General features: G+C 35.2%; 1 protein-coding gene across 1 annotated transcript in view; it reads right to left on the minus strand.

Moving 5' to 3' along the window:
* The window catches only part of Pkhd1l1 (PKHD1 like 1), a 155,536-nt gene that overhangs the window by 44,058 nt on the left and 85,212 nt on the right, over window positions 1-26,266 (minus strand). The window contains exons 41-55 of the mRNA XM_047523703.1: window positions 25,453-25,627; window positions 23,167-23,323; window positions 22,638-22,794; window positions 21,248-21,327; window positions 20,525-20,654; window positions 19,462-19,591; window positions 16,060-16,301; window positions 14,091-14,227; window positions 12,013-13,042; window positions 10,312-10,503; window positions 8,430-8,581; window positions 6,783-6,942; window positions 5,893-6,064; window positions 2,172-2,260; window positions 1,499-1,647 (exon numbers count right to left, since the gene is read on the minus strand). Coding sequence (XP_047379659.1) covers window positions 1,499-1,647; window positions 2,172-2,260; window positions 5,893-6,064; window positions 6,783-6,942; window positions 8,430-8,581; window positions 10,312-10,503; window positions 12,013-13,042; window positions 14,091-14,227; window positions 16,060-16,301; window positions 19,462-19,591; window positions 20,525-20,654; window positions 21,248-21,327; window positions 22,638-22,794; window positions 23,167-23,323; window positions 25,453-25,627 — 3,152 coding nt within the window. The remainder of the gene's footprint in view (window positions 1-1,498; window positions 1,648-2,171; window positions 2,261-5,892; window positions 6,065-6,782; window positions 6,943-8,429; window positions 8,582-10,311; window positions 10,504-12,012; window positions 13,043-14,090; window positions 14,228-16,059; window positions 16,302-19,461; window positions 19,592-20,524; window positions 20,655-21,247; window positions 21,328-22,637; window positions 22,795-23,166; window positions 23,324-25,452; window positions 25,628-26,266) is intronic.

The raw sequence follows: 26,266 nt of genomic DNA on the forward strand, positions 1-26,266 counted from the left end.
TACAAAACATACTCCTCAGATTTACATCTAAGCTATGTGATTCATGAACTAACATTATTAATAATAATAGCTATTATCAAATGCTTGTAGATTCTATGTCAGGCATACTCTGTAAGGCTTCACATATTTTAATTACATAGTTTAACCTCTACCCTAAACCCATGAATTGGTATTTTTAGTCTTGCTTCATATGTGAAAAAAATGAATGCAGGAGGTCAAATAACTTACCCAAGTTTACCTAACAAAGTCTACCCCAAATATTATGCCCTTTAAAGCATCAAAGAATAGCTTTGCATCACTGTGACCACTCTAGAGGAGAAAAGTTTATATGGGGCTCACAATTTCAGAGATCTGAGTTCACAGATGGCCAAGTTCATTGCTCTGGGCCCAAGGTGAGGCAGCACACCATGGCCGAAGGACTGGGGAGGGGAAAGCAATTCACCTCATGGTGACCAGGAAACAGAGAGAGAGGAAGGGACTACAGGGAAGATGTACCCTTCCAGGGCATGCTCCAGTGTCCCACCTCCTCCAGTCACATTCTACTGCCTATAGTTACTACCTAGCCCATTCAAATTAGGGCAAACTGATTAGGTTATAGCCCTTAAACTCCAATCATTTCACCTCTGAACATTCCTGCTTAATAAGGCTCTTTAGGGAGACAACTCATACCTAAACCATAATAGTTATAAAGCACTTTTTTTTTAATGGTGATTAATAGCTTTTTGGTTAGACCATTCTTTTTTATGAACAATAATAAATGATGTCAGAACAGTTAAACTGTAATGTTGTTAAATGTTCAAGACCATATGAGGTTTATGAAGAAATGGCATGATGGTTCCAAACAATTAAGACATTTTTATTAGTCTGCTCTTGCCTTCATAATTCCACCTATTTCCATTTGTTTTAAGAAATATTGTTTCTTTTCCTCTTTAAAAAAATGGCTTAAATCTTTTGTTTCCAGAACTCCTAGGGATCCATTGTTTTTTGAAGCAAGTTTATAGTTTAGCTTTACCTAATAACAGTACAAATATCTTAAGTAGAATTGACACTGGGCAAGTCTTAGATTACGTAGAGGGAAATGAGAGGGAGGAAGGGGCGGGGGTATGAAAGATGGTGGAATGAGACAGACATCATTACCCTATGTACATGTATGATCACACAAATGGTATGAATCTACATCATGTACAACCATAGAAATGAAAAATTGTACCCCATTTGTGTACAATGAATCAAAATGGAGTCTATAAAAATTTTTTTAAAAGATACATAAAACACACACACACAAATTTTTTTTTGATAATTACTCTTTACAGGATGTTAAGTCCACAATTTAAAGGAGAGCAGAAATATATTGACTTATGTGAAGCTTGCATTTCATGGACTAGAGCAGCTGTTTGTTATTTACACCCTTTGAATATATTTTCTTATTATTATTTCAGTAAGTCTACATCTCAGAATTTGATTAAGAAGAATATAAATTATGAGACCTCATTTTTACCTGCACTGATATGTAGGTAGCATTCAAAACAACTCTTCTGTATGAAGGCCCTGCAGGTCCCATATTGGATTTATCTTCCAGTTCCAGAACTCCCCAAATAATGAGCCTTTCCATTGGTGGTATATCTGTGTCAGCTACAATCCATGTTCCTATAAAATAATAGTTTAAGAAATATAATATAATCCATAGACTGTATCTGATGATAAAACAGACGGGTTTCAGTAAGTCTTGGTTTTGAAGTTTATGATCAACATTTCCACAAAATGACTAATTCCTGTTTTCCCAGAAAATGTGTTATTGAGAGTTTTTCACTTTTGCCTTTGTTTTTTTTTGTTTTTGAGATAGGGTCTCACTATGTTGCTCAGGCTGGTCCCAAACTCCTGGACTCAAGTTGATCCTCCTTCATCAACTACTCTGGAGTAGTTGGGACTATAGGCATAGACCACCACACTTGGCTTATGGTATAGACAATAGTTTGGTTCAAATCCACCTAAAACTCAGAAGATTACATTTCGTATCTGGGACATATGAACGGAATTCATCCCTTCACATCTGCTCTTACCCCCAGGCACACTGCATAAAGATAGAAACCTAAATATTGAGGCATCTGTCCTGTTTTAGCATGAAAGTTACACAAAGAGAAGAATTTATCTATTTATATTTGTGTATTTACCTTCAGGAATAACCACATTTGCTCCCGGATAGGGTATGGTATAATTATTTTCTTGAGATGACTGCCAAAAAGAATCATTTGACCATAAACTGAAAAAAGAAGAGAATTATTTCCAAGAATTACTATCTTTATATATTTAACGACCATCTCCTTAGGGTACAGCACTATATTAGGTATTTTGAAGATGACAGAATGTTAGTTTAGAATTTTGCTAAATAGATAAGCTAATATGGACAATTAATAAAATACTCAGTATATACAAAATATTTATATATTTTCCATTGAAGATAATTTTCTTTTTATCCACAGTTTGAATGACTTTTTCTCCCACTAAATCCATGTTGTGATATACTCTCATTTTGTCTGTAATATAAAATTTCAATTTCCCTATAAGATTTCATATGGCAAATTGTATACACCTGTAATTCCAGTGGCTTGGGAGGGTGAAGGTTGGAGGATTGCAAGTTCAAAGCCAGAGTCAAAACTTAGCAAGGCCCTGTCTCAAAATAAAAAATAAAAATGGCTGCAGATGTAGCTCAGTATTTACATGCCCCTGGATTCAATCCCTGGTGCTAAAAAAAAAAAAAAAAAAAAAAAAAAAAAATTTAAAGTTTTTTTTTTTTTTTTTCATATGGCAGAAAACTAAAAAGAAATGCATACTTGGTCCATTTAAAGACTCTTGACCCATGACCTATGGTACAGTTTCATGGGGAAAGCAGTGGAGGATAGACAGCCTTATGATTTTAATCCCTATGACTTCTGGAAAGTACCTTTTAATGCAAATTGTTGTTAAGGACATAATTATAAAGTTGACATTTTCCTTTTGGAAAATATTCACAATTGTGCAGAAATTGTTCTACTGATCCAGTAAAAAAATTAAAAATTTCGTGATGCTAATTCTGAAATTCTACAAAAGTATCAACATGCAGTTTGGTTAAAATGAATGCTTTTATTATAGAGTTGCATTGCTAAATTGCCTTACTAAGAAATTGGTTGAGGGCTGGAGAGATAGCTGAGCTGGTAGGGTGCTTGCCTTGCAAGTACAAGGCCCTGAGTTCAATCCCCAGTACCGCAAAAAAAAAAAAAAAAAAAAAAAAAAGAAAGAAATTGGTTGATAATTATCTCCTCATAAAAATTATATTAGGGGATTTTAAAAAGAGGTTAGCATTTAGAGTTATTTAGACTCTCAGTAATACATTATTTTCCCTGAAACAATTTTAGTGAAGGTTTTTTTAAGGGGTTGCTCCTATATAAGCAATCTGAGTGGCTTCGCACATATTCAGTGATTTGCTTTTTCTGTGTTTTCTCAAGATTAATAATAACCCTCTCTTTCTATTCCCACCAACACTGTTACTATCACCACGCATGTCACACAGTCTTATTTCCTATTGTTATGGTCCCACTGTCATGATCACTAGGACCGAATCCCTCTTCAACTAGGGATTGTGTTGTATAGCTAGAGCTTAATGTTCTAATCCCAAGGTACCAGTTCTGGATTAAACTTCAGTTTGTTTTGCTGATAGCTATCTGAATAATGACATTAATCAATTTCATTACAGCTGTTTCCAGTGAGGAAATCTCATGCCATGAAGAGAAGAGACTATACTATGACATATGCATGCAGCCTATCATTATATATCTGTATTCTATTCGGGTCCAAACCAATCTGAATCTGTTAGGCTAGTCATAATATGTATTAATCAAAAAAGTGTTAATTATGTAATGATTATATCTACCTTCCTTAGACTGTATAAGGGCATTATGGTCAATAACCTTGATAACCCATGTCTCTTACAGAGCTCTCTAGGGTCTTTTTAACACCTTCCTGCTTTCTCCATTGTCCACATAATACACACTCCACAGAGCAGCAAAAGGAGTCTTTTTAAAGTGTAATTTGGAGTATGTTAACTTCTCAGTTTTATATCATTATATGTCTCCTTTATTTCTACCTACTGATCCAAATGGCCTGACTGACGCCTCTTTACATCACTATTTCCAGAATATTCTCCCTTGCTCAGATCCAGCTGTGAAAAATTTCTCTCAGATCTTTGATGCCACTCTCTTTCTCACATCAGGGACTCTGCACAAGCTGATCCCTTGGCCTCAAACATTCATCTCCTACCTTTTCACAGTGAGCTCTCCCTTATCCTTTGGACGGCAGCTTTGGGTTTCTATCACCCAAAGGCAGCCCCAGTCCAATGTCCATTTCCTTCACAATACCGATCATAGCTCACACTTATGTCCTTTATTTTCTGTTTACTTGTTTGCTTGTTTTGTGGTCTCTTTGTTTAGAATGCTAGTGTAATGAAGTCAGGGATCACATCCCCAGTGCTTGGCACATAATGGGTACTTAGTAAGTAGTATTTTAGTGTTTGAGTGAATACATAAGCAAATTAATCATTATTCTTTTGTACAATAACCATTGCAGTATCCACACATTTTGAAATGAAATTTACCTAATAAATATCTTTGAGTTGAACTTGATGCACTACAGTGGGTTCTTAAATGCCCATTGGTTTTTTAATCATCACCATCATCATTTTTATCATTATTAGTTGTTCATGAGGGATGCAAATATACATCAAACAAAGATCATGCCTTTAAAGGCCTTTAAAGTTCAATATTGAAATGAAAGGTAACATCATGTATGGTGTTTTAGTCAGGTTTTTTTTTTTTTAATTTTTATTTTTTAATTTTTTTTTTTTTTGTCACTATGATCCAAACACCTGACAAGAACAACCCAGAGGAGGAGAAATTTATTTCAGGCTCATGATTTCAAGTTCTCAGTCGATGGTTGGCTGACTCCTTAACTTGGGGCCCAAGGTAAGGCAGAGAACATCATGGGTAAGGGTCCATCAGAGGAGAACTGCTCAGCTTATAGTGGGGTTAGGAAGAAGATAATGAAGGATGGAGGGGGAAGGGGCCACAGGGAAGATAAATTCTTCTAGGGTATGCCCCCAGTGACCCACCTCTTCTAGCCACACCCTACCTGCCTACAGTTGCTACCTAGTCCATTCAAACTAGGATGGACCAATTAGGCTATAGCTCTCATAATCAAATCATTTCACCTCTGAATATTCCTGAATTAACTGGGGTTTTGGGGAACCCCTTACATCCAAACCATAATGTATGTTAATTAGTAATACAAGGTAGTAAATAATGTTTCATTTGAGAAATAAAGGTAAAAAGCCATATGAGTTACAGAGACAGAAACAAAAATTATTTTATTCCAAATAATAAAAACTGAGATAAAATATTTGAAATAAAATTAAATAAGTTGTCTTATGAGATTTGAACATGATAGTTATTCTAAGAGAGCATCACCCACAAAGAAAACACTGGATTAATGAAGAGATTTAGTTTTCAGTGCTGGACTACATGTGCCAAATATAAGTTCTATGATCTCAAGTATTTTATTTAAGGTCACTGGGCTTCAACTTTTTCACCTATATAAAAAGGAAGCTGGGTCAGTTTAATAATCCAAATCTAACATTCTGCAACAGTGAGATTGCCAATTAAGTTTTACAGGTATTGTTTTGAGATTATTTAATTTTCTCATGGGTGTGGTTATAAGGCCAAACTAAGCAATAAGTGTGGATGTACTCTGAATTATAAGGCACTGCACAGAAGAAAAGCATTATCATTTCAATCAGGGATAACATATGAAAAAAGATTACTTCAAGAGGTAGTACGAGTTATTTACTACAAAAGGTCTACATACTCATAAGTGGCTGGTCGTTTCCTGGGAATTGGGGTTCTTGAGGGGGGATGTACAGGAAAGCAGTCCTGGAGAATACAACAGTAGGCTTGGAAATTAATTGTTACATCTTTCACATCAGGATCCAGGGTCCCAGAAATGGGTTGACTCGGATGAAGGTCACTTCTTCCTGACACTGAAAGTAAAGTAAAAATGGTTTAAATTAGCATGTTGATCAAAGTACTTGAAAGGAAACAAAATCATAGCATTTTTGGAAATATTCTTTAAAACCGAATTTGGTATAATTTATTTATTTATTTATTTATTTATTTATTTATTTATTTTTATTGTAAACAAATGGGGTACAACTTGTTTCTCTGGTTGTACATGAAGTAGAGGCACACCATTTGTGTATTCATACATTTACATAGGGTAATGGTGTTTGATTCATTCTGTTATTTTTTCCTCCCCCCACCCCTCCCATCCCTCTTTTTTGGTATAATTTAAATGTATGGAATAGGTATAGAGAAATCCTAACAGAATGTATATCTTATTAAAAAAATACAAAGCTGAAATATCTTGAAAAAATGGTTTAGAATTTAATTTAAATTTATTCATAAACCTCTTATGTTATAAAATTATTAAATAATAAAAATGGAAATAAAATATATGCCAGAGTCCTTTGTACTCATTTCCTGTAAGTAAGTTGGTGTTATCTCCAAAAATAAAATGCAAGTTCTTAAACTCAAAGCCTTCTCCAGCATAAATTAAGTCTCTAGTCCTTTCATTCAACAGATATTTATCAAGTCCTGCTAATACAGAGTACTGTATAGCACATTTATCTTTAAGCAACTTTCTCATCCTTTAGACAAATAATTAGATAAAATAATCACTTCTGCATAATGAATACATACCCAAGTAGTATAGAGTACTAGTATTTGCTTCAAGATGCCAGTCTCCATTCTTACTAGTATTCCAGTTCAGTGGATTTGAAGAACCATTCCTCATATCAATAACATTAAACATATCAGGATTCTGAGTGAAGTTATGTGATATAATTACATAGTCTTCTTCCTATGACAGTGTGTAGAAAAATGCCTCATTTTAGATGATAGTACTCTGTATAATATACACTAATTTTAATGACATAACTAGCCTCTGTATTATGTTATGACAAAAGTTTTAGTTTCAGTTTATCTTTTATTTTGCAGTTTTGTTTATTAACATTTATACACCTTTGGCTATAATGCTAGCTCTGTCACTAAGGCAATAAAAAGATCTACCTCTATCTTTTGTCTCTCTCTCTACGCACACACACACACTTACACATAAGTAAGTATATATGTATGTTATGGTTTGTATATTTGGTGTCTCCCCAAAAGCTCCCATGTTAAGGGAATGTTCAGAAGTGAAATGATTAGAGCTGTTAACTTAGCCTGTCACAGTTTGAAAGGAATAACTGGGTGGTAACTATGGAGTGTGGCTGTGAAAGGTGGGTCACTGGGAGTATTCCCTGGCAAGGTTCGTCTTCCCTGTGGCCTCTTTCTCTCTCTCTGCTTCCTGGATGTCATGAACTGAGCAGCTTTCCTCCACCACTGCCCTGCCACAGTGATGTTCTGCCCCACATTGGGCCCGGAGCAACGGACTTGGTGACCATCACCTGAACCTCAGAAACCATGAGCCAAAATAAACTTTTCCTCCTCTAAGTGATCCTTGTTGGGGATTCTGGTCACAGTGATGCAAAGCTAACACAATATATGTATGTATGTATTTAGAGAATATTTCATTTCTATAATGTTTGAAAACCTTCAAAAAATACTAGATAGGATTTTCAGGCTGCACAAATATGTTGTACAAGTAGAAGAACATGTGTGGAAGGAAAACCAATTTAGAGGTGGACAGTGGGGAATGATATCAGGACAAAACATACAGGGCTTCTACTTCACCTCTGAAGTTTTATTTCTTTTCAAAAATAGAAAGGAAATATTCACAGAATGTCAAGATCAAATAGAGGGGCTGTGGTTGTGGCTCAGTGGTGGAGCGCTTGCCTAGCATGTGTGAGGCACTGGGTTTGATTCTCAGCACCACATATAAATAAATGAATAAAATATAGGTCCATCAACAGCTAAAAATATATATATTAAAAATAATTTTTAAAAAGATCAAACAGAACTAGGTGGTGAGCATGTAAGTATTGTTTCTTTAAAAATAATTTTCTGTTGTTTGATTAATTCATGATACAAACAAAAATCCCTTAGTTGGAACCCGAGGCATCACAAACACACAGTAAATGTAATCTGTTAGCATGGTAATAACAACGAGCACAGCATCATGGGAACATGGCAGGAAGACGGCTTACGTCCTCTTCTCAAGTAAGGCTTTTTTTGGCTTACTTCTTAGATTTATATTGGGTCAGGAGGGTGTGTAGGACTTTAATAATTTGGTTTGTGAGGCAAGGGTATTCTGGACCTGACAATGGTTGTAGGGAGGAGTACACATGCTTCATTTGAGTGATATGCAGTTACAATGATCAGAGGATTCATTTTATAGTCCTTGTTTACCTTAAATCCATAGAACGTTGATGTGTATGATATGTTGGTTACATGATCCACACCTTTAAAATACCAGTTGATGTGATTTGCATTTGGAATCAGAGCCATCCATCCAGATGTGTGAGTCAGTCGCTTCTTCTGAAAGGGAATGATACTTGTTCCTGAGGAAGAAAGAATGCAAAACAAGCAAATGACAGTGGTTGCTACCTTTATGAAATTTCTCCTTTTAAGAACAAGTGAAAATACAAAATATTGGTTTAGTTTATGGAAGTCTCTTCTCACTTGGTATTTTGAAACAAAAATCAAGACTTTTATTCCTTAGGAAAGATACAATTAAACCACGATGACAATTACTAATACTAGGACAAAACTACTTAAAAGTATTAATATAATTCTTTAAATCTCATTGACCTAGACATAATTTCATTTCTATTAACAGCTTAATTCTTCAGAACCCAGGATTTACAGTATATGCAAATATACACTGATTATTTGTCTCCTATGTATGTTGAATTCATTAAAACTTGTATAACAAAGACTAATTTTTTAGTAACAAATACTTCTATTTGGCTTCAATGAGGTTTTGATTTAGAGATCTTAAGGAATAATGAGAAAAGTATCACTTTTAAAAGTCTTATTTAACAGTGAGTATGCCATCTACATTTTGTGACTAACAAAACTGGAACTTGAACTACTATACTTTACACTATAAAGTGAAGGTCTTTCATTAACTGCTCCCTTTTTTCCCTCTTTCTTCCCTTCCCTCTCTCTTTCTGCTTTTCATTAGATTTTATGTAAAATTAACAACTTTTACCTTAACAATATAGGAGGAAGAAGATTACAAAATAAACCGTAATTCATTTTCTTTTAAGAATACAGAAAAAAATCCATAATCAAGAGAAAACGAAATTGTTAGGCTTATGAATTGGTATTAGTTTTACAAGGGTCTTAAGCAGAGGCACTAAAATTTGCAATATCCAAATCCCTGAAAAAAATAAGAACTAAAATAGTTAGGATAAATGTTCAGTAAATATCTACTCCTCGCCCTGCAAAGTAGACTTTCTGCTCTGTGGTTGTCATGTAACTCCAGGCTCTTCTTTCTCTCCCTTGCATTCTGGCCATGAGGTGAGCAGTTTGCTCCACTACGCACTTCCTACAATGATATGCTCCTTCACCACTGGTCCAAAAGTAATGAGGCCAACTGACCATGAACTGAAACTTTCAAAAACTGTGATAGTAATAGAAAGCTGACAAACACAATAAAAAACTAAAGCAATTTCAAATCCTGAGGGGAAAGTGCAGAGATTAGCGCAATAATCAAAGACTTGACAGAGATGAGAATCAAGATTCCCACCTCATCCCCATTGGCTTTCTTTCTGACTAGCAAATATACCACATTGATGAGGGATAATGATGGCACATTACTATAACCTAGTTGGTAATGATGCCAAGCATGTTCGTTGTTCTACATGTAGTGTCTGTACTAGTATAAATCAGAAAATTGGCAATACTTGGCAACTGGAATGCAACTATTCACCTAGCAAATGCTCCTTTATTTCATCTTAGTCATCAACATAAAAAATATTCGTCTTCAGTGATGGGAATACTGGTATACTTTAAAAGTGTTGCTCCAAGGGCTATGCCAATTTCTATGCTGTCATAATATTTCCTGGAGGTTTCTTAAACAACAGAACATTTGCTTGCCCATAGCATTTATTCAAGGCTTCTCAAATACTCACTGAGGGTGTTGTTTGTTTCCTGCCTAGACTCTGATATAAATATTATGATTTTTTCAATGTTCAAAACATCAAGTAACAACTCAAGAAGACAATGACAAATGTTTAGGAAAACATACTTAAACCAGTGGTTTAAATTATTATAATCCACATACCAAAAGAATCTGAAAGAACCACATCCTTTTCAAGTAGAGATACCGGGGAAGGTTTGTTGAATGCTAAACGGTGGAAGCTGACTGAAGCATCACAAACAGATCCAGGGAATCCGATGCTCCATTGGTCTTCCTGAATGCAATGTGAAGGGTCTAGCAATGAGCTATGTGGAATGACTGTGTACCCTCTGTGTCCTGGGAAAGAAACAGAAGCAGCATTTCGAGTTCACATTAGAAAACTGGTATGTGATGTACAGGTACTGTGATCTATAATGTTATGAATAAAATCTAAAAGTCTTGGTAAAATTGTTCTGCTTGCATGAGGCAAGGAGACCTCATACAGAGGCTCTGCAGGGGGCCTTATTGTGAATGTATTTGAAACACAGGATCTGAAGTATATGTGAAAATCATGATAAAAGATGGGGAGTGGGACAAATGACTTGGTTAAGACACACGAATTCGAATTCAGGCAGTTTGACTGTAGATTCTGTACTCTTAACTCATAAACTGCCAACTAACATTAAATATTAAGCTGAATTAAGTAAATCAATAAAGGTTACACAAAGATTGATATGTCAGAAGCATTCAAATGTTCTCCCTCTTAAAAGCCACAATTAGGAGATAGAAGTTAGCCATTGTAGTTGAATTCTCAGTCCATCTAAATACTGAAATGATTCCCAAGTATTTTATTTTTTTGAGGCTATTGTGAATGGAGTGGTTTTCCTAATTTCTCTTTCAGAAAAAAATAAAATACTTGGGAATCAATCTAACAAAAGAGGTGAAAGACCTCTTTTACAATTAAAACTACAGAACACTAAAGAAAGAAATTCAAGAAAACCTTAAAAGATGGAAAGATCTCCCATGTTCTTGGATAGGCAGAATTAAAATATTGTCAAAATGACCATTCTACCAAAAGTGCTATACAGATTCAAAGCAATTCCAATTAAAATCCCAATGACATACCTCATAGAAATAGAGAAAGCAATCATGAACTCCATCTGGAAGAATAAGAGACCTCAAATAGCCAAAGCAATCCTGAGCAGAAAAAGTGAAGCAGGAGGTATCACAATACCAGACCTTAAACTACACTACAGAGCAATAGTAACAAAAGCAGCATGGTATTGGCACCAAAAGAGACAGGAAGACCATATTAACATATATATTTTGAACAAAACCAAATTTAGAATTTAAATTGAGAAAAAAAAGTTAATAGCAGGCTTGTCACTCCTATTTTTTAAAGTATTCTAGCAAGGGTATATACATTCTGTCTACATGGCTTATGCAAATAAACCTGGAAGTTATGTTTTTGAGGCATGACTGGCTATAGAATTTGGGTAGTCATGAAAGTAGTTCCTTATCTCTGCAATTGAGTGTAAAATGGAAGTGTTCTAAAACTGAAATGTCTTCCTTTTGTGATCAGTGTCCCCATGTACATTGCTCAAAATTCACCATTAATTTAAAATCAAAGTGCAAATGTGATAGAAAAAAAGACACATTTGGAGGCTGGTTCTGACAGTTTGGGGCTGTTTCAGAAAAGAATGTCTCATCTGTGCCAGATATTGACCTCTATCTATTAAATCATTAGTAAAATTTGATGCTGGGCAAGGTCTGTAATGCTGATGAATTTGCTCTAACAAATCACTTCTATATTAACACAAACATATTTTCAATGTATTCTAATCACAAGTTGAAAAATAGCATTACCTGTAAGTGAACCATCAACATCAATCAGTACTGCTTCATGTTCCCATCGAAAGCCAGCCTTATTAGGTGTGTAAAAATACTGGATGTCAACAAATTTTGCACTCCATCCTCCACATCTGTCATTACAAACTCCAGTGATGGATGTCACTCCCAAAGCCACACAATTGGGACGGTCAAAATTCATAAAATGTACTGAAGATACAGTCAAGCCTTCACTAAATGGGAGCACCAAGCCTTTTGATGTGCAAAATGCAGAACCCATTCCAAGTTCATCAAGATGACCAACAATTTTGGCATTTTTAATCACTGCTCCATTGGTTTCACCCCACCCTCCAATGTAAGGAGCCAGGATCCTCTTGGTCTCAATTCCAGCCTCATAATTGTTTACCATCACAAAGTTATGAAACTGCAGGGCACCTCCATTGACCCATTCAGCTCCTTTTTGACAATTCCAAGTAGTAAGTGAATTAAAGATCGCAGGCACTGGCACTGTGGAAGTACAAGATCCCGTGTGCATGGGGAAATATTCTTCAAAGATCCACATTCCAAACCAACCTTGAGAATGAACAGTATTATTAAAGAATTCTCCAAGAGGAACTCTTTTTTGGCAAATATTCTGATCATAAGATGGTCCATCGGGGTGGTCATTCATGCGGTACCAAAAGCCAAAGTGAGTACCACCAGCAGCTGCATTGTGCCGTATGGTGTTGTTCGGGTTGGTTACCCAAAATGCAGCTGGGGTGACATCATCATTCAGAAGACTAGTACTTTGCTGAACAAATACTGCCAAGTTATATTGCAGAATGTTGCCATGTTCAATGCCATCTTCTATAAAAAATGCTCCTCCCTTGATATCATATATAATATTCCTCTCAACCAGAAGGTGATGCGTATTATGGATAGTAACAGCTCTATTATAGGTCTGGTGAATTGCACAGCCTCTTACATAAGATTTAAACTGTAAATCTCCGAGTAAGTGCCAATGTATTGGATATCGCCCCAACCGGAAAGCCTGGCCAGCGTGGAATATCTGTCAAACCCAGAAATCAGTTATTTATTAATATACATAGACTCACAGTTTGCCCAGATCTTTTTTCCTTGTTTCAAAATTATATATTAATTACAAATACATTAATATCTTCCATACAATTCATTTATCATTTGCAAATGTTATTTTATCCTCAATCCAACTTGTTTTATACAATGTGTAAGAGACCATGCTTGTGAAAAAAATGAATGAATGAATGAATGAACAAAAGCCATCTTTGACTCTTGCTTTTTACTTCTGTCTACTACTGAAATTTTGTGTTTTACAAAATGAAACCTCTTAAGAGACCTTTTCTTCCTTTACTTTGGTCATTACACAATAATTAGAAAAACTTCTGAATGTTGGTCATGTGCCAAATATTGTATTAAGTGTTTTCATAGCAGTCTTCCTCACAATCCTACAAAGTTGAGTCTGGTCATTAACTTCATTTTGAAGATGAAGAAACTGAAGTTTCTTAAAAAGTTTGTGTATCTTGTTTACAGTCACAAAGCTCCATTCAAAGCCATGTTGGTATGACTCTAGAATAGGTGCTCTTATTAACCACTCTGTTATGTATTCTTTCCAACAGTTTATGATCTAATAATCTAATACTGAGGATGACTAAATGTATAAATGTGTGAATGTGTGTGTGTTTAATATAAACTCATAAAATAAGAAAATAAAATATTAGATTATCTATTTTTATTCTCCATCTAAAAATAGAAAAATAACCATTGCTAATATTTACTATACAAATTAACCCTGGCAACCTCCTTCAGTTCATATCTTAGAATGTGTGCAACATCTTAGGAGGAGAGTATCATGAAATGGAGATATTGACTCTAGACCTCTCCATGAGGTCTAGGTGTGCCCTGGATGGGTTATGGATTTTGCTATCATTTCTTCCCTCCTGCCTTCTCACCTTTCCTTCCTTATCTGTCTTCCCTGTCAGATCATAAGTAGAATATGTCAAACAGGAACAATTTAATACATATTAATTGTATAGATGGCTTTAGTTAAGCCACTGTGATTTAACAGTAATGCTTCTTACCTCCACATATTCTATTCTTCCAGTTACCAGGTTAGAATTAGGTAAAGGAGCATGAAACATAATGCAGCCTCCAAATTCATCACTCCCTATTTCTTCTCCAAACTTTCCTTGGAGGCATGTCTGTGTAGCAAATTCACCTTTAAAAATATTTTAAGAGAATCATAAAAGACCATGTTGCAATCTTATTATATAAAGAAATATTTTTCTCCATACCTAGTTGCATCTTTTCATTCAGTGTTATTGCAATTTTATCCTGGAACATAAATACATATATTCACATCATCTCCTCTTCTAGATGGTACAAAGTTAGTACCTTGTCTTGTCCACCTTTGCATGCCCTAGAATACTTACTGAAGTATTTGTTAGTGAAGAAGCTAAAGAAATATTTCAATAGTTCAGTGAATCCTGATAATGGTATTTTGTTTTATTGTTTCTGAAGCTTTTCCCCAAAACTGGGTATTAGCATAATTAATGCAATCTTACATAGCATTAGAATATGTGCTGTCACCTAATTCTGAAAATTATAGTAAGTAAGCAAGACAGGAAGTATTATATACTTAAATAGTTTAAAACTTGACTTCATGTACACTGTGAAACTTGATGCAGATGAATTGAAACCAGAACATAGATTATTTGTGTCATAATGAGCTTTATTTATGCATCTCATTGAAGAAAAGGCTAATTGTCTAAACTGTTACTATTTATCTATTCATAGAATTGCAATGATATTAATGATTACATAAAATATTTAAGAGGCTTACAAAATACATTGTCCTTTGTACTACATAAAAATATCATTAAGATTCAGAAATACACAGATCTGTTCTACTGGGTACTAATTCATTTCCTTGAAGTTAAACATCACCATGGACTTAGCTCTGCCTAAATAACACCTGAATAGAAGAGGCACGTATGACTTCAGGTCCAAAGCCATTAATTACTACTGCTTGACTCCCCAACCTTCTCATCTTCTGCCTCAGAAATCATGGAAATTCATGTTGAGATGGAGCCTACATCAGCCTGGATTCTGGAATGGTTATAATGAACAGAGTCTCTCCCTTGGCCCATTTTGGACTGGACACATGTAGCATGAATGAGAAGTAAATGTTTGTCATTTTACATCACTAAGTTTTGGGGCCTGTTTACTATTAAAGCACAACCTAGTCCAGTGGTTCTTAACTGGGGATGATTTTGCCTCTAGAGAACATTTTTTGCAATATCTAGAAACGTTTTTGGTTAACATAGCTGTGGGGAGTATTACCAGAATTTAATCACTAGAAGACAAGTACAATGCCAAATATCTTACAATGCACAGGACAGAGCCACACACAAAGAATGATCTAGACAAAATGTCAAAAGTGCCAAAGTTAACAAATTCTGCCCTAGCCTATCCAGACAGGCTCTGTTCTATTTATCTACTTCTTATCTTTCCATTTATCCACTTGTCCATCAATCCATCATCTATCTAGGAATGATTAATTAAAATATCTATCTACACTGAATTCATTCCCACATATACTGCTCTAATGGAATACAGATTTTTGAAAAGAGGAAAGCATTGCTAAATCAAATATTTGCTAAAGACATTATCATCAAATGTAGTTTCCTACATTTTGGTAAGTTTAAAGAATATAGCTTCTTGATGATATGCAAATCCACCATTATCAAGGTAGAATCTAAACATAGAAGGGTTCATAAAAGTAGAGACTTTATCAATAGAATTCAAGTGCACTTATTTCTCCAATTAATGTCAACAAGTACCATTTTTCTTCAATATATTGCAAATACTTTCATAATGTTATTTTAAAATACTATTAGGTCTTCCAGATTTCCACATTTAATGAAATTCACAGGCAGATTTGCAAGTTGACACTAAAATATGGCATTTCAATATAAGCCAATTAAATTTTGAAAATTTGTATCATGATTATACCAGCTACTAAAATTACCTGGAAACTGCTAAAATTACCTGTATCAAACCCATCAGGACATGCTGGGATTTTGTTGTTCCACTCTACATTATCAGATCCTCTTATTAAGATATTTCTTGTAAGAATTCCAACTTCTGCCCTTGCTTCAAACAGAGTTCCATCAGGGAGTGTGACAGTGATTCCTAAGTGTGTGTAATTCAGTGGGTTAGTTAGTGTTATGTTTATGCCATCAGTAGATACAGATGCAATGGTTCTTTTTTCATTCTCTCGTTGACTCTGTCTGTAAAAAATTTTTAAGAATTTAAAAGTTATTATAAATAATACTATTTATATTGATTTGACATATTCAGTTGATGCCATTTTGAACACTTCATTTATGAAATAAGGAAATTATGTTATGAAATATTCTGAAGAGGACTTCGAATACAATATTTTACTCTTTCTTAGAGTAACTGAATAAAAAATTTTTTGAGTAGATTTGTTCATAGAACTGCATTCAATTTTAAAAAGAATTCAAAAGAAATATTCATTCAGAACTTCAAGGATCATCCTCAGAATTTCTCAACTGAGGGTTGTTTTATACCCCAGCCATGACTGGAGACATTGTTGGCTGTCACAAGTAGAAGGTGCTACTGGCATCTGGTGGGTAAAGGCCCAGGAGGTTTCTGAGCATCCTATAATCCTCGGATTGATCCCCACAACAAAGATTGTCTGGTGTGAAATGTCAATCACACCAAACTTGAGAGACCCCTACAAAGAAAAGCCACTGGATGTTTCTGAACAAAGAAAACACTAAGTTGAAGTTTATTTCTACCATTTCTCCAATATGCCCCAAATTCCAGCTACAGTAAAAAGGACTTGTAAATTCCATAATGTTCATATCACATATTTAGTTGCTCAACAAATATTTATTGTCTAGCCTGCTTTCTATGTCCTTTTAACTAAGGACATAGTTAAAAACTGGGGATACCAAGTATAAAGTGCCCTGGTTTTGAGATGGGTCTGTCAATTTCTGCCTACTTCAGTCTACTAAAGATTGGTGCTGTTAAAAAGAGGTAAGGTTAGGGGAGTTTCCGATGTTTTCCTGTAATTCCCTTTTGACCTTTCTCTCCCTTGCAAATGCTTTTCATCCTTTAAATACAAGTTCAAATGATAGTGCCATGTGTGAAACAGATTAGAAGTCAAGTCTCTTAACTTTTCCAACTCCTCTGGATTCCCAGTGCACTCTACATAGTGCGCTGTTGCCCCCAGAGCAACCCCACTGCAGTCTATAATTATAAAATACCTACTTCTTTGTCCCTTCCACCAGTCTGGCTACTGTTCTAGGCAAGGGACCCTGAACAGTTTTGTATCCTGAGCACTTAGAATAGTGCATGTCAAAAGTTAACAATAGTAACAGTTTTCTACTGATTGAACATATTAATGCAGAATGGATTTGTGTGGGGGGAAAAGTGGAATGGAGCCTAAATAGGACAATAACATCAAATTTCCGGTAAGAAGGACTGAGGGTCTAAATTAAACTGAGAGGAGGATAAGCTGATAGAGGAGACATTTCAAGGGTAGAACTGAAAGAATAGGTGATGTGCAAGGAGTGAAGAATGGTAACTGGAAGGTTGCTGAGAAAGGTTTTGTGAAGAAAAATATTAGAATGTAGGGATTTAAAGGGTTAAAAAAGGATAATAAGAATGAAACAGATGAAACTGGTATATAGGATTAAGCAGTGTACTTTAAAAAAAAAAAAAAAAAAAAAGGATAACAATGAAAGAAGCCAGAGGATACGGGAGAATAAAGTTGTTTTTCAGGTTGATGGGTCATCAGACAAACCTAGAATTGCAAAGGATTGAGGGGAGGGAATTGTGGGGGAAGGAGTTAGGAGAGGTGGAGACAGGATGTTTATGGAAAAGGGTGATTCAGCAGTACAAGATCTCACAGTGGTAGGGGAAAGGGGCTTAGAATGGTCTTTTTTCAATTCTCTTGCATCCAGATGATATAGCAATTTCTTTAGAAAAGAAAGTTCTAAGTGGTATTTTTGTATGTGTGTGCACCTAGAAACACCTTTCCTTCCTTTGTAGTAATAACTAATGCTTATAAAGCACTTACTTTGAGCCAAGTTCTACTCTAAGGCTTTGCACATTGACTCATTGACTGCTTACAATAATTCTATGGGGTAGATATTAATAGCATTGCAATTCAACTGAAGCACAGAGAAGGGAAACTTGGCCCAGGGTGGACAGCAATTTTGTTGGGAAAAGGGCACAGGCTGATTGACTTTAGAAGTCATTTTCTTAACTTTTACCTGGTTTTACAAATTCTCAGGTAGGATTTACCAACAAAATAGTGAACAATGAGTTAGAGTTGGAAGAGAACTCCTTAATTCTTGTTTTTTTGAAATTAAATAGCCCTATGCTAAATTGTAAACTTGCTCTGTTATTTCATAAAGATTATAAATAAGGATTTTCTGTTCTATTAATAAGCCCTGTGAATTTCCTGCTTTTTTTTTTTTGTTATTATGTAATTAAAATTTCTTCCAAGGGCAGAAAAAATGGGTACTTGCAAAGCTACATATGTATTTAACTCTTCCTAACATCTGCAAGTCTATTTTTAATTTGGAAAATGGAAAACTTTAAATGCCATCTCGAATTTCAAATTTAAATTGAGTCATGGCCTTAACATATCTGTTTCTTGTCATAAATTACTATTTACTTCCTCATAAGCATAACCATATCCAATCTTAGTACTATCCATAACTTGAACAACAAAGCAAAAATAAGGCTCTTCTTGTCCCCATTCTGATATACTTAGGAGAGCTATATTAATTTTTTCCTTGAATTTCTTGTTTATTAAAAACATATAATGAAATAGAAATTAAGGGTATAACAGTTTCAATTTTGAAATGTCAGGCATCTAAAAGATCACGTTAATCATCACTTTTTCTATCATGGTTTCTTCCCTTTTACTTATCATTGCAAACAATTTTGCTCCAAGGGAACCACTGCCAAGACTGTAAGATAAGAAAGGGTTTACTAGCTGCTTTCAACCATATTCTTTGGTGACCTCAAACAAAGAAACTCATTTACATTTTTGCATTCATGAATGTATTTAATTAAAGCTCTAAGTCATATGTTTTAAAATGGCTTTTAATAGCAGAATACTTTTTTGTTTTTTTTTAAATGAAATCTTACATAGGAACCTAGCCATGGAAAACAAAATGTTTTATTAGTAAATATTTATTTTATACATTCAGATTTGTACTTACTTTTTTTGTAATTGTAAATTTAGTCACTGAAAACTCAACCAAATGTTCACATTTGGCACATGTATTAGGCTGTTTATGCTTTTTTAATAGAGGATTCAAATTTAAGTCAAAGAGAGTGGACATCTGAATCATTCATTTTTTTACAAGCTTTAAAAAAATCTGTTTTCTAAACCAAAAATCATACCTGTGTCCTGTGCTCGCAATTACAATGTTATCTCCTGCCTTCCATGTCACTGCTTCTTGTAAAATCAAAACCCGTTCCCCTGCCTTTGCAGTGTGAGCCAAATGTGTCCAGACCACAGGAACAGGCAGACCTGGAGCCAACATGCAAAACTTCAGATGTGCTTTCTAAGTAACTGAGGTTATGCATTTAATTTTTGTCTGGATTAAATTAATTTAAGGAAGGTTAATTTTACCTTAAGATTTCATACCTATCTCAAAAAATAAATGTGAAGAATACTTGCTTCAGAAAAGTAACAGGTTTATAATAATATATGCTTCTATAAAATTAGAAAAAAAAATCCTTCTGCAATGATGTACTCCATTTATAACAATCTTCTTTATAGAAACATAGTATAACTGTCTTGTAATCATATTAACAAACATGGACAGAAGCCTATTATTATCTTTGCCATTATTGATAGGAATAGCTTAAACCAATACTCTAGAGATAAATAATGCATATTAACTTCTAAGAAATTATAGTAGGATAGATATTTAGCACAAAGGATATTTATGATCATAACAAGGTACTATGTTTATGACATTCTAAATTAAAAACAAACAGACTGTTGTAATACAGAAGGCTTCAACATGAAAAGGATAAATTTCATTCTTTTATAAAAATGTTATCCTGACACCTCCAACACTATCAAAATCATCTTTACTTGCTGACAATTTTCTGGAATATAGCTGTAGAAAAGTACAACTATAAATTTATTGATGTGTTTTAGAAAGAGTCCATTTCTGGATACATATGTAAGGAATTAGTCTTCTGTTTCCAGGTTTAGTGCCTTTCCACATAGACAAATAAATGAAGCAAACAGTCATGGTGTACTGTGCCAAGTGCAAAATAAGACAGAAAACATTAGGAAGCCTATGGTAAAGGATTAGAGGAAGGCTTAGAGAAGGCCTGGGGAAGAGTGGACTTGAGACTGGCCTGTGTAAGGGGAGGGTAGTGGGGTTGGGGACAAGACGTCTGAAGACAGACAAGCCTGGGAGCTTTTGCTTAGCTTGGGCCTCAGTACCGTGCAGATCCAGGACTCCCTCTCGCACAGCCAGTGTTTTGGCACCATACACAGGGAGCTCAGGAGATCTCAGGTGCCCATGCAAGGTGATTACTGCTTTGTGCTGGAAGGGGGATGCTTCTGTTCCAATCTGCAAAAGATTTCACAGGCCTCATTCAGAAAATTAAAATTAAAACCCAACATTTCCTTTTTTTTTTTTTAAACTCTACTAGGAATTGACCCCAGGCTGGCTGTGAACTTGTGATCCTCCTGCTTCAGCCTGCTGAGTAGCTGGGATTATAGGAATATACCAACACTCCCAGCTTCAATATCCACAATTCTCATCATGAAAAAGTAATTTGTTTTTCCATCTCTTTCCTCTCTTTTTGAGGATTGGTTGTTCAGTTGTTCATATTTTTCTTTCAAAATACAAGCCTTAAAGTCTCTAGTCAGCAAAATACTCTATGTCAGACCTCTGGTCAACTTTAGCCACATATCAGAGCTATATTTTTTGTTCTGTTTTAAATTCTGCTCCTTGATAATATATTAATTATCTTCCCATTAAATTGCAAGAATACTCTAGGAAACCTTTCCCCAGATAAAGGATGTTTTATTAAAAAAAAAAGAAACCTAAGCAAAGATAAACTCAGGAGAGGTTGGTGTAATTAACTATCCATTTTACACATAGTATTTAAAATGGAAATAGAGGCTAACAATGAATATATGTCATGTTCTCTTTTGTACCTGAAGAGTGCCACCATCTGTAATTAGAATATTTTCTGCTTGGAGTTCAATGTCGGCTTCATCAAATATTAGAGTTCCACCTATGAATCATACAAATTTTAAACATATCTCAAGAAAAAGTATTATAAAAAATTACCTACTAAGTTAAAAGTAAAAGTGTAAGTTCTTATCCCTGTCCTGCTACCTTGATTTGTGTTACTTTACTTCTGCTGTTTGATAACATGAAAGTATAAAAGCTTCAGATAAGACCCTGGAAGTTGACAGAGAAACAAAATCTAAGACAGATTATTTTCCCTTGGCAATTTTTATATCTTAAATGTTATTAAATAGTGTAGTTACACAAATTAATTCTATGAATTACAGTAATTCAAAATATAAATTAATAATAAAAATAATTAAGGGCTTGGGATATATAGCTCAGTTGACTGAGTGCTTGCCTCACATGCATAAGGCCTTGAGTTCAATACCCAGCATCACAAAAAAATAAAAATAAAAAAATTAAAAGTTAAAATCAGACAAACGCATGTTTATAGACACTATTCTATAACATCAACATTAACTCTGAATTCTTGCCCACTAATTTGCACCCAAACAGCTACAGGTTGATTAGTATTACCAATAATATACTGAGATGAATTTTTATGAGATTAATGTAAACATGTGGAAAGTAAAATTTTACTTGTCTAATGAACTCATACTCAATAACTTTGAATAACTGAACATTGTTATTATCCCAGAAGTTAAAAATTATTGCGAAATTACAAAAGTCTTTGATCAGCTAAAACCATCACAGCGAAGTTTATGTTCTAAAGCCCTAAGCACTTTACTCTTATCCCTCAATGTTTGTTTGTTTGTTTTTTTACATAATTGTAATAGCTGTGGTTATTTCACTTTTTATGATTAAAAGAATATATTAAGGAGCAGAGAGAAGCCTAGATGACCACTGAAAGCTGGGTCACAGGCAAAAGTCACAGGGTCACAACCTGGTTACCAAGGAGTCAGGGGGTCCTTTACGACTAACTTTAACGGAGTATTATAATTTTACATATTACTATTGAGATCAAATAAATATGAGTGCATGGGCAAGTTCATCCTCCCACTGTCACGAAAAACAGTTTCATGAGACATCATTTAACTATAAAAGCTACTTGCCTACATGCATGCAATATACGCTGACATTTTTTGTTCTATTTGATTAAAATAATGCTTGTTGTAATACAATAATATCATAACTACAAAGAAACTATAATACTCAAAAAAACTGAGCACTATACTCCATATTAAAAACACAGTATAACTATGAATGCTCACAATCATAAACTTTGATTAAATTAACTTCATAGAAATATTCCATGGGCAGAGACTCATAAACAGATTTTCAGAAATTTACCCTGAATAAGCAACATTTTCAGAATAGGAGTACTTTGGTCCAATAAAATGATCTGTCCTTTTGTAATAACAGCAAGTGACCCTTCCTCTGGGGGAGATTTTCCTCCCCATGAGAAATTGGAGGACCAAGCATCAACATACAGGAAGTCAGCATTATCCTGTAATAAAGCATGAAAGATTTTGAAATTTAGAGAACTGAGCAGAATTTTTCAGTTTCTCAAAGACATAAATCTAAAGCACATTTGTAACAATAATAAAATATACCCCACTTCAAATATGTGATCGCTGACTCAGTTTCTTTCATGATAATAAACTGAAAAATATATTACCAATTAGTCTATAATCCAGAATAATTACAATCTAAAGTAATAAAAATTTTAGTAATAAGCAACAAAATGCCAACTACTTTAAATCTGCAGTAGTCACAATTCATCTTTTGGAGACGTTAAAGTAAAACATCCATTACCAATTAGCCCACCTTCCATAAGTTTTTCTATTGTTGTGATTAGTATCCCCAACAGCATTATTACCAGCTTGGCCCTGCCAATGTCTTTGATGTTAACATGAACTGGTGCCCATCCCGAAGGAGTGTGGGCCTCTGTCATGCAGGTGATATGTGTCCTGTTGGAAAACTCAACATCACATCTGGCTTCAGCTATGGTGATGTGAACATCCTGTGCATTTTCGCTGTAAAGGAGAAAAGGGAAAACAGAACACATGTTTTTCTCAAATTTCTATGTCACATAATCCAATCCCTTTTTTAATCTATACTATGGCAAAGTAATGATCTCACCTAGGATCCATTCAAGTGCAGATCAATGTTTTTTTTTTAGTAGTAAGACTTTAAAAATATTTGTTGAGGAATAAAGTAAACAAAGAGATTAAAAGGTAAGGAAATAGAACTGTACAAACTAGCAAGTGCTCTAGTGTTAGAAGACTTCCTGGGTTGGAATTATTGAGAGACTCTGTTACTCTCCAAATGCGCACCTTCGAAAGAGACTTCTGTCCATTCATATATTGAAGGGCATCTAGGTTGGTTCCACAATCTAACTATTGTAAATTGAGCTGCTATAAACATTGATGTGGCTGCATTACTGTAGTATGCTGATTTTAAGTCCTTTGGATATAGGCCAAGAGTAGGACAGCTGGGTTAAATGGTGGTTCCACTCCAAGTTTTCTAAGGAATCTCCATACTGCTTTCCAGAGTGGCTGCACCAATAAAACTAATGGCATTTGCTGGTAAATGGATGAAGTTAGAGAATATCATGCTAAGTGGGATAAGCCAATCCCAAAACACTGAAGTCTGAATGTTTTCTCTGATAAGTGGATAATGATACATAACAGAGGGCAGGGAAGAGAGAGGGAAGAATGGAAAAAGGAGGGAAAGGAGGGGTGGGAGGGGACAGGGGGAAGGAAAGATAATGGAATGAGATGAACATCATTACCCTATGTACATGTATGATTACACAAATGGTGTGCCTCTACTTCATGTACAACTAGAGAAATGAAAAATTGTACCCCATTTGTGTAAAATGAATCAAAAGAAACTTTTTTTTATTATATACAAATGGAATACGTGTTGTTTCTCTATTTGTACATAGAGTCAAGGCATACCATTTGTGTAATCATACGTTTACATAGGGCAATGATGTTTGATTATTTTTTTTCCCTTCCCCCCCACCCCTCCCACCCCTCTTTTCCCTCTATACAGTCCTTCTTTCCTTCATTCTTACCACTCTCCTTATCCCTAACCCTAAACCTAACCCTAAACCTAATGCTAACCCCTCCCACCCCCCATTATATGTCCTCATCCGCTTATCAGCGAGATCATTCGTCCTTTAGTTTTTTGAGATTGGCTTATCTCACTTAGCAAGAAAAGAAACTTTTGAGAATCATTTTGCCAAGGTGACATTTTCATCACACTCACAAACCTTAGAAATTAACCTCCTTCTAAAATTCAAGTCCAAAATAATTATGGGTACTTGAGGAATTAGAATTGCCTTCTATACCTTATGTGATGTGGTGTTTTAAAGTCAGCCTTATCCACCTGAATAGTGACAACAGTAAAGAAGTCTGAGCTAAAGAATAAGTAAGAGAAGAAGGAACCCAACTATTTATAGGGGAATGGGCTTGGTGTATGGAAAGATGTTTCTTTGACCCAGTGATGCTGGACACAGATGGAGATGATAATACAGTGGGGAAAGTATAACAAGGGATTATGTTTGTGATGTTACTAGGATTTAGGGCAAGTTACACAAGCTTTCTCATTTTAGTCTCCTACCATTTACCAGCAAATGACATAATTTCATTGTTCTTTATGTTTGAGTAGAAATTCATGGTGTATATATACCTCATTTTCTTTATCCATTTGTCTGTTGATAGGTACCTAGACTGGTTCCCTAACTTGGCTATTATAGATTGTGCTGTTGAAATATTAGTATGTATGTATCACTATAGTATGCTGATTTTAAGTCTTTTGGATAAAAGCCAGGGAGTGGTAGATTTAAACCTGCTATATTTAATTTAATCCCATTTTATCACTAAAAGACCAGGAATGGAATCACCATACAATGCAGATGGGATTAAAAATGTCTCATAAGACAGGAAGTTTCTGTAGATGGGAAGTTACCTGGTACAGACTGAGTACTCAATCAATGTTAGATATTAGTACTATTTTGTGCCTCAAGTGTGGCTTATGAGCAGAGAGGAACACATGATATGGCTATATTTAAGCACTATCCTAGAATATTGGGTTGCAGGCTTAGTGGCTGGAGTCTGGAAAAATGCGTCAAACTGTGTATGTATGAAGACAGTACCTGAATCCTGATCCCCTGACTGTGAGTCTGGTACCACCTGCTGTGCTGCCTCTCTTGGGAGATATTTCAGTGATGAGCGGAGTCAGTGAGGCCATGTACGTAAATGGAGTCAGGGACAGAAACGAATCTTTCCCATTGACCACACTCACTTCACAAGCTTGCTCAGGTCCCCTGCCTATGAAAAGAGGGTCAAACTCAGCACAGTTCTGCCATAGGCCCTTAGTTATTTGCAAATTCCCCAGACATTTTCAATAACATTTTTCTTTTCCCATGACCACACATTACTAAACGCAGGCTGAATGTGAGTTATAAAAACCTTTCACAATAGCGGAAACATCACAAAGTGCATGCACATATTCAGAGGGGAAAAAACCTTCCCCAGACAGTTACTCTAGACAGTTCTGCAAACCTGCCTCCTTGGTTTTCCACTGCTGGTGTTTCCAACACTGCAAATTGGAAAAAGGGAGGAACTGCTAAAGGCAGAAACACTGAAAACAGCAAGGAGTGATGGGTGAAGGCAAGCCAGAGGCAGGAAAACTACAGAAACCTTGTACCAAATATGAAAGGAAGGTGAGGAGTCTGTGTTAAGAGAAACAACCTAGAACTCTTGCCAGATCTCAGTAGCATTGCTGCATATTTTTATCAGAAACTCTACTATTAAAAACGAGAATAAGCCCAGACATAAAAATGTTATATTTTCAATATTCTTGTTTAAAACGTCACAGAAGCTGGGCACAGTGGCACATGCCCACAATCCCAGCAAATTGGGAGGCTGAGACAGGAGGATGACAAGTTCAAAGCCAACCTCTGCAAA

Source organism: Sciurus carolinensis, chromosome 1, assembly GCF_902686445.1.
Source record: "Sciurus carolinensis chromosome 1, mSciCar1.2, whole genome shotgun sequence".
Taxonomy (NCBI): domain Eukaryota; kingdom Metazoa; phylum Chordata; class Mammalia; order Rodentia; family Sciuridae; genus Sciurus; species Sciurus carolinensis.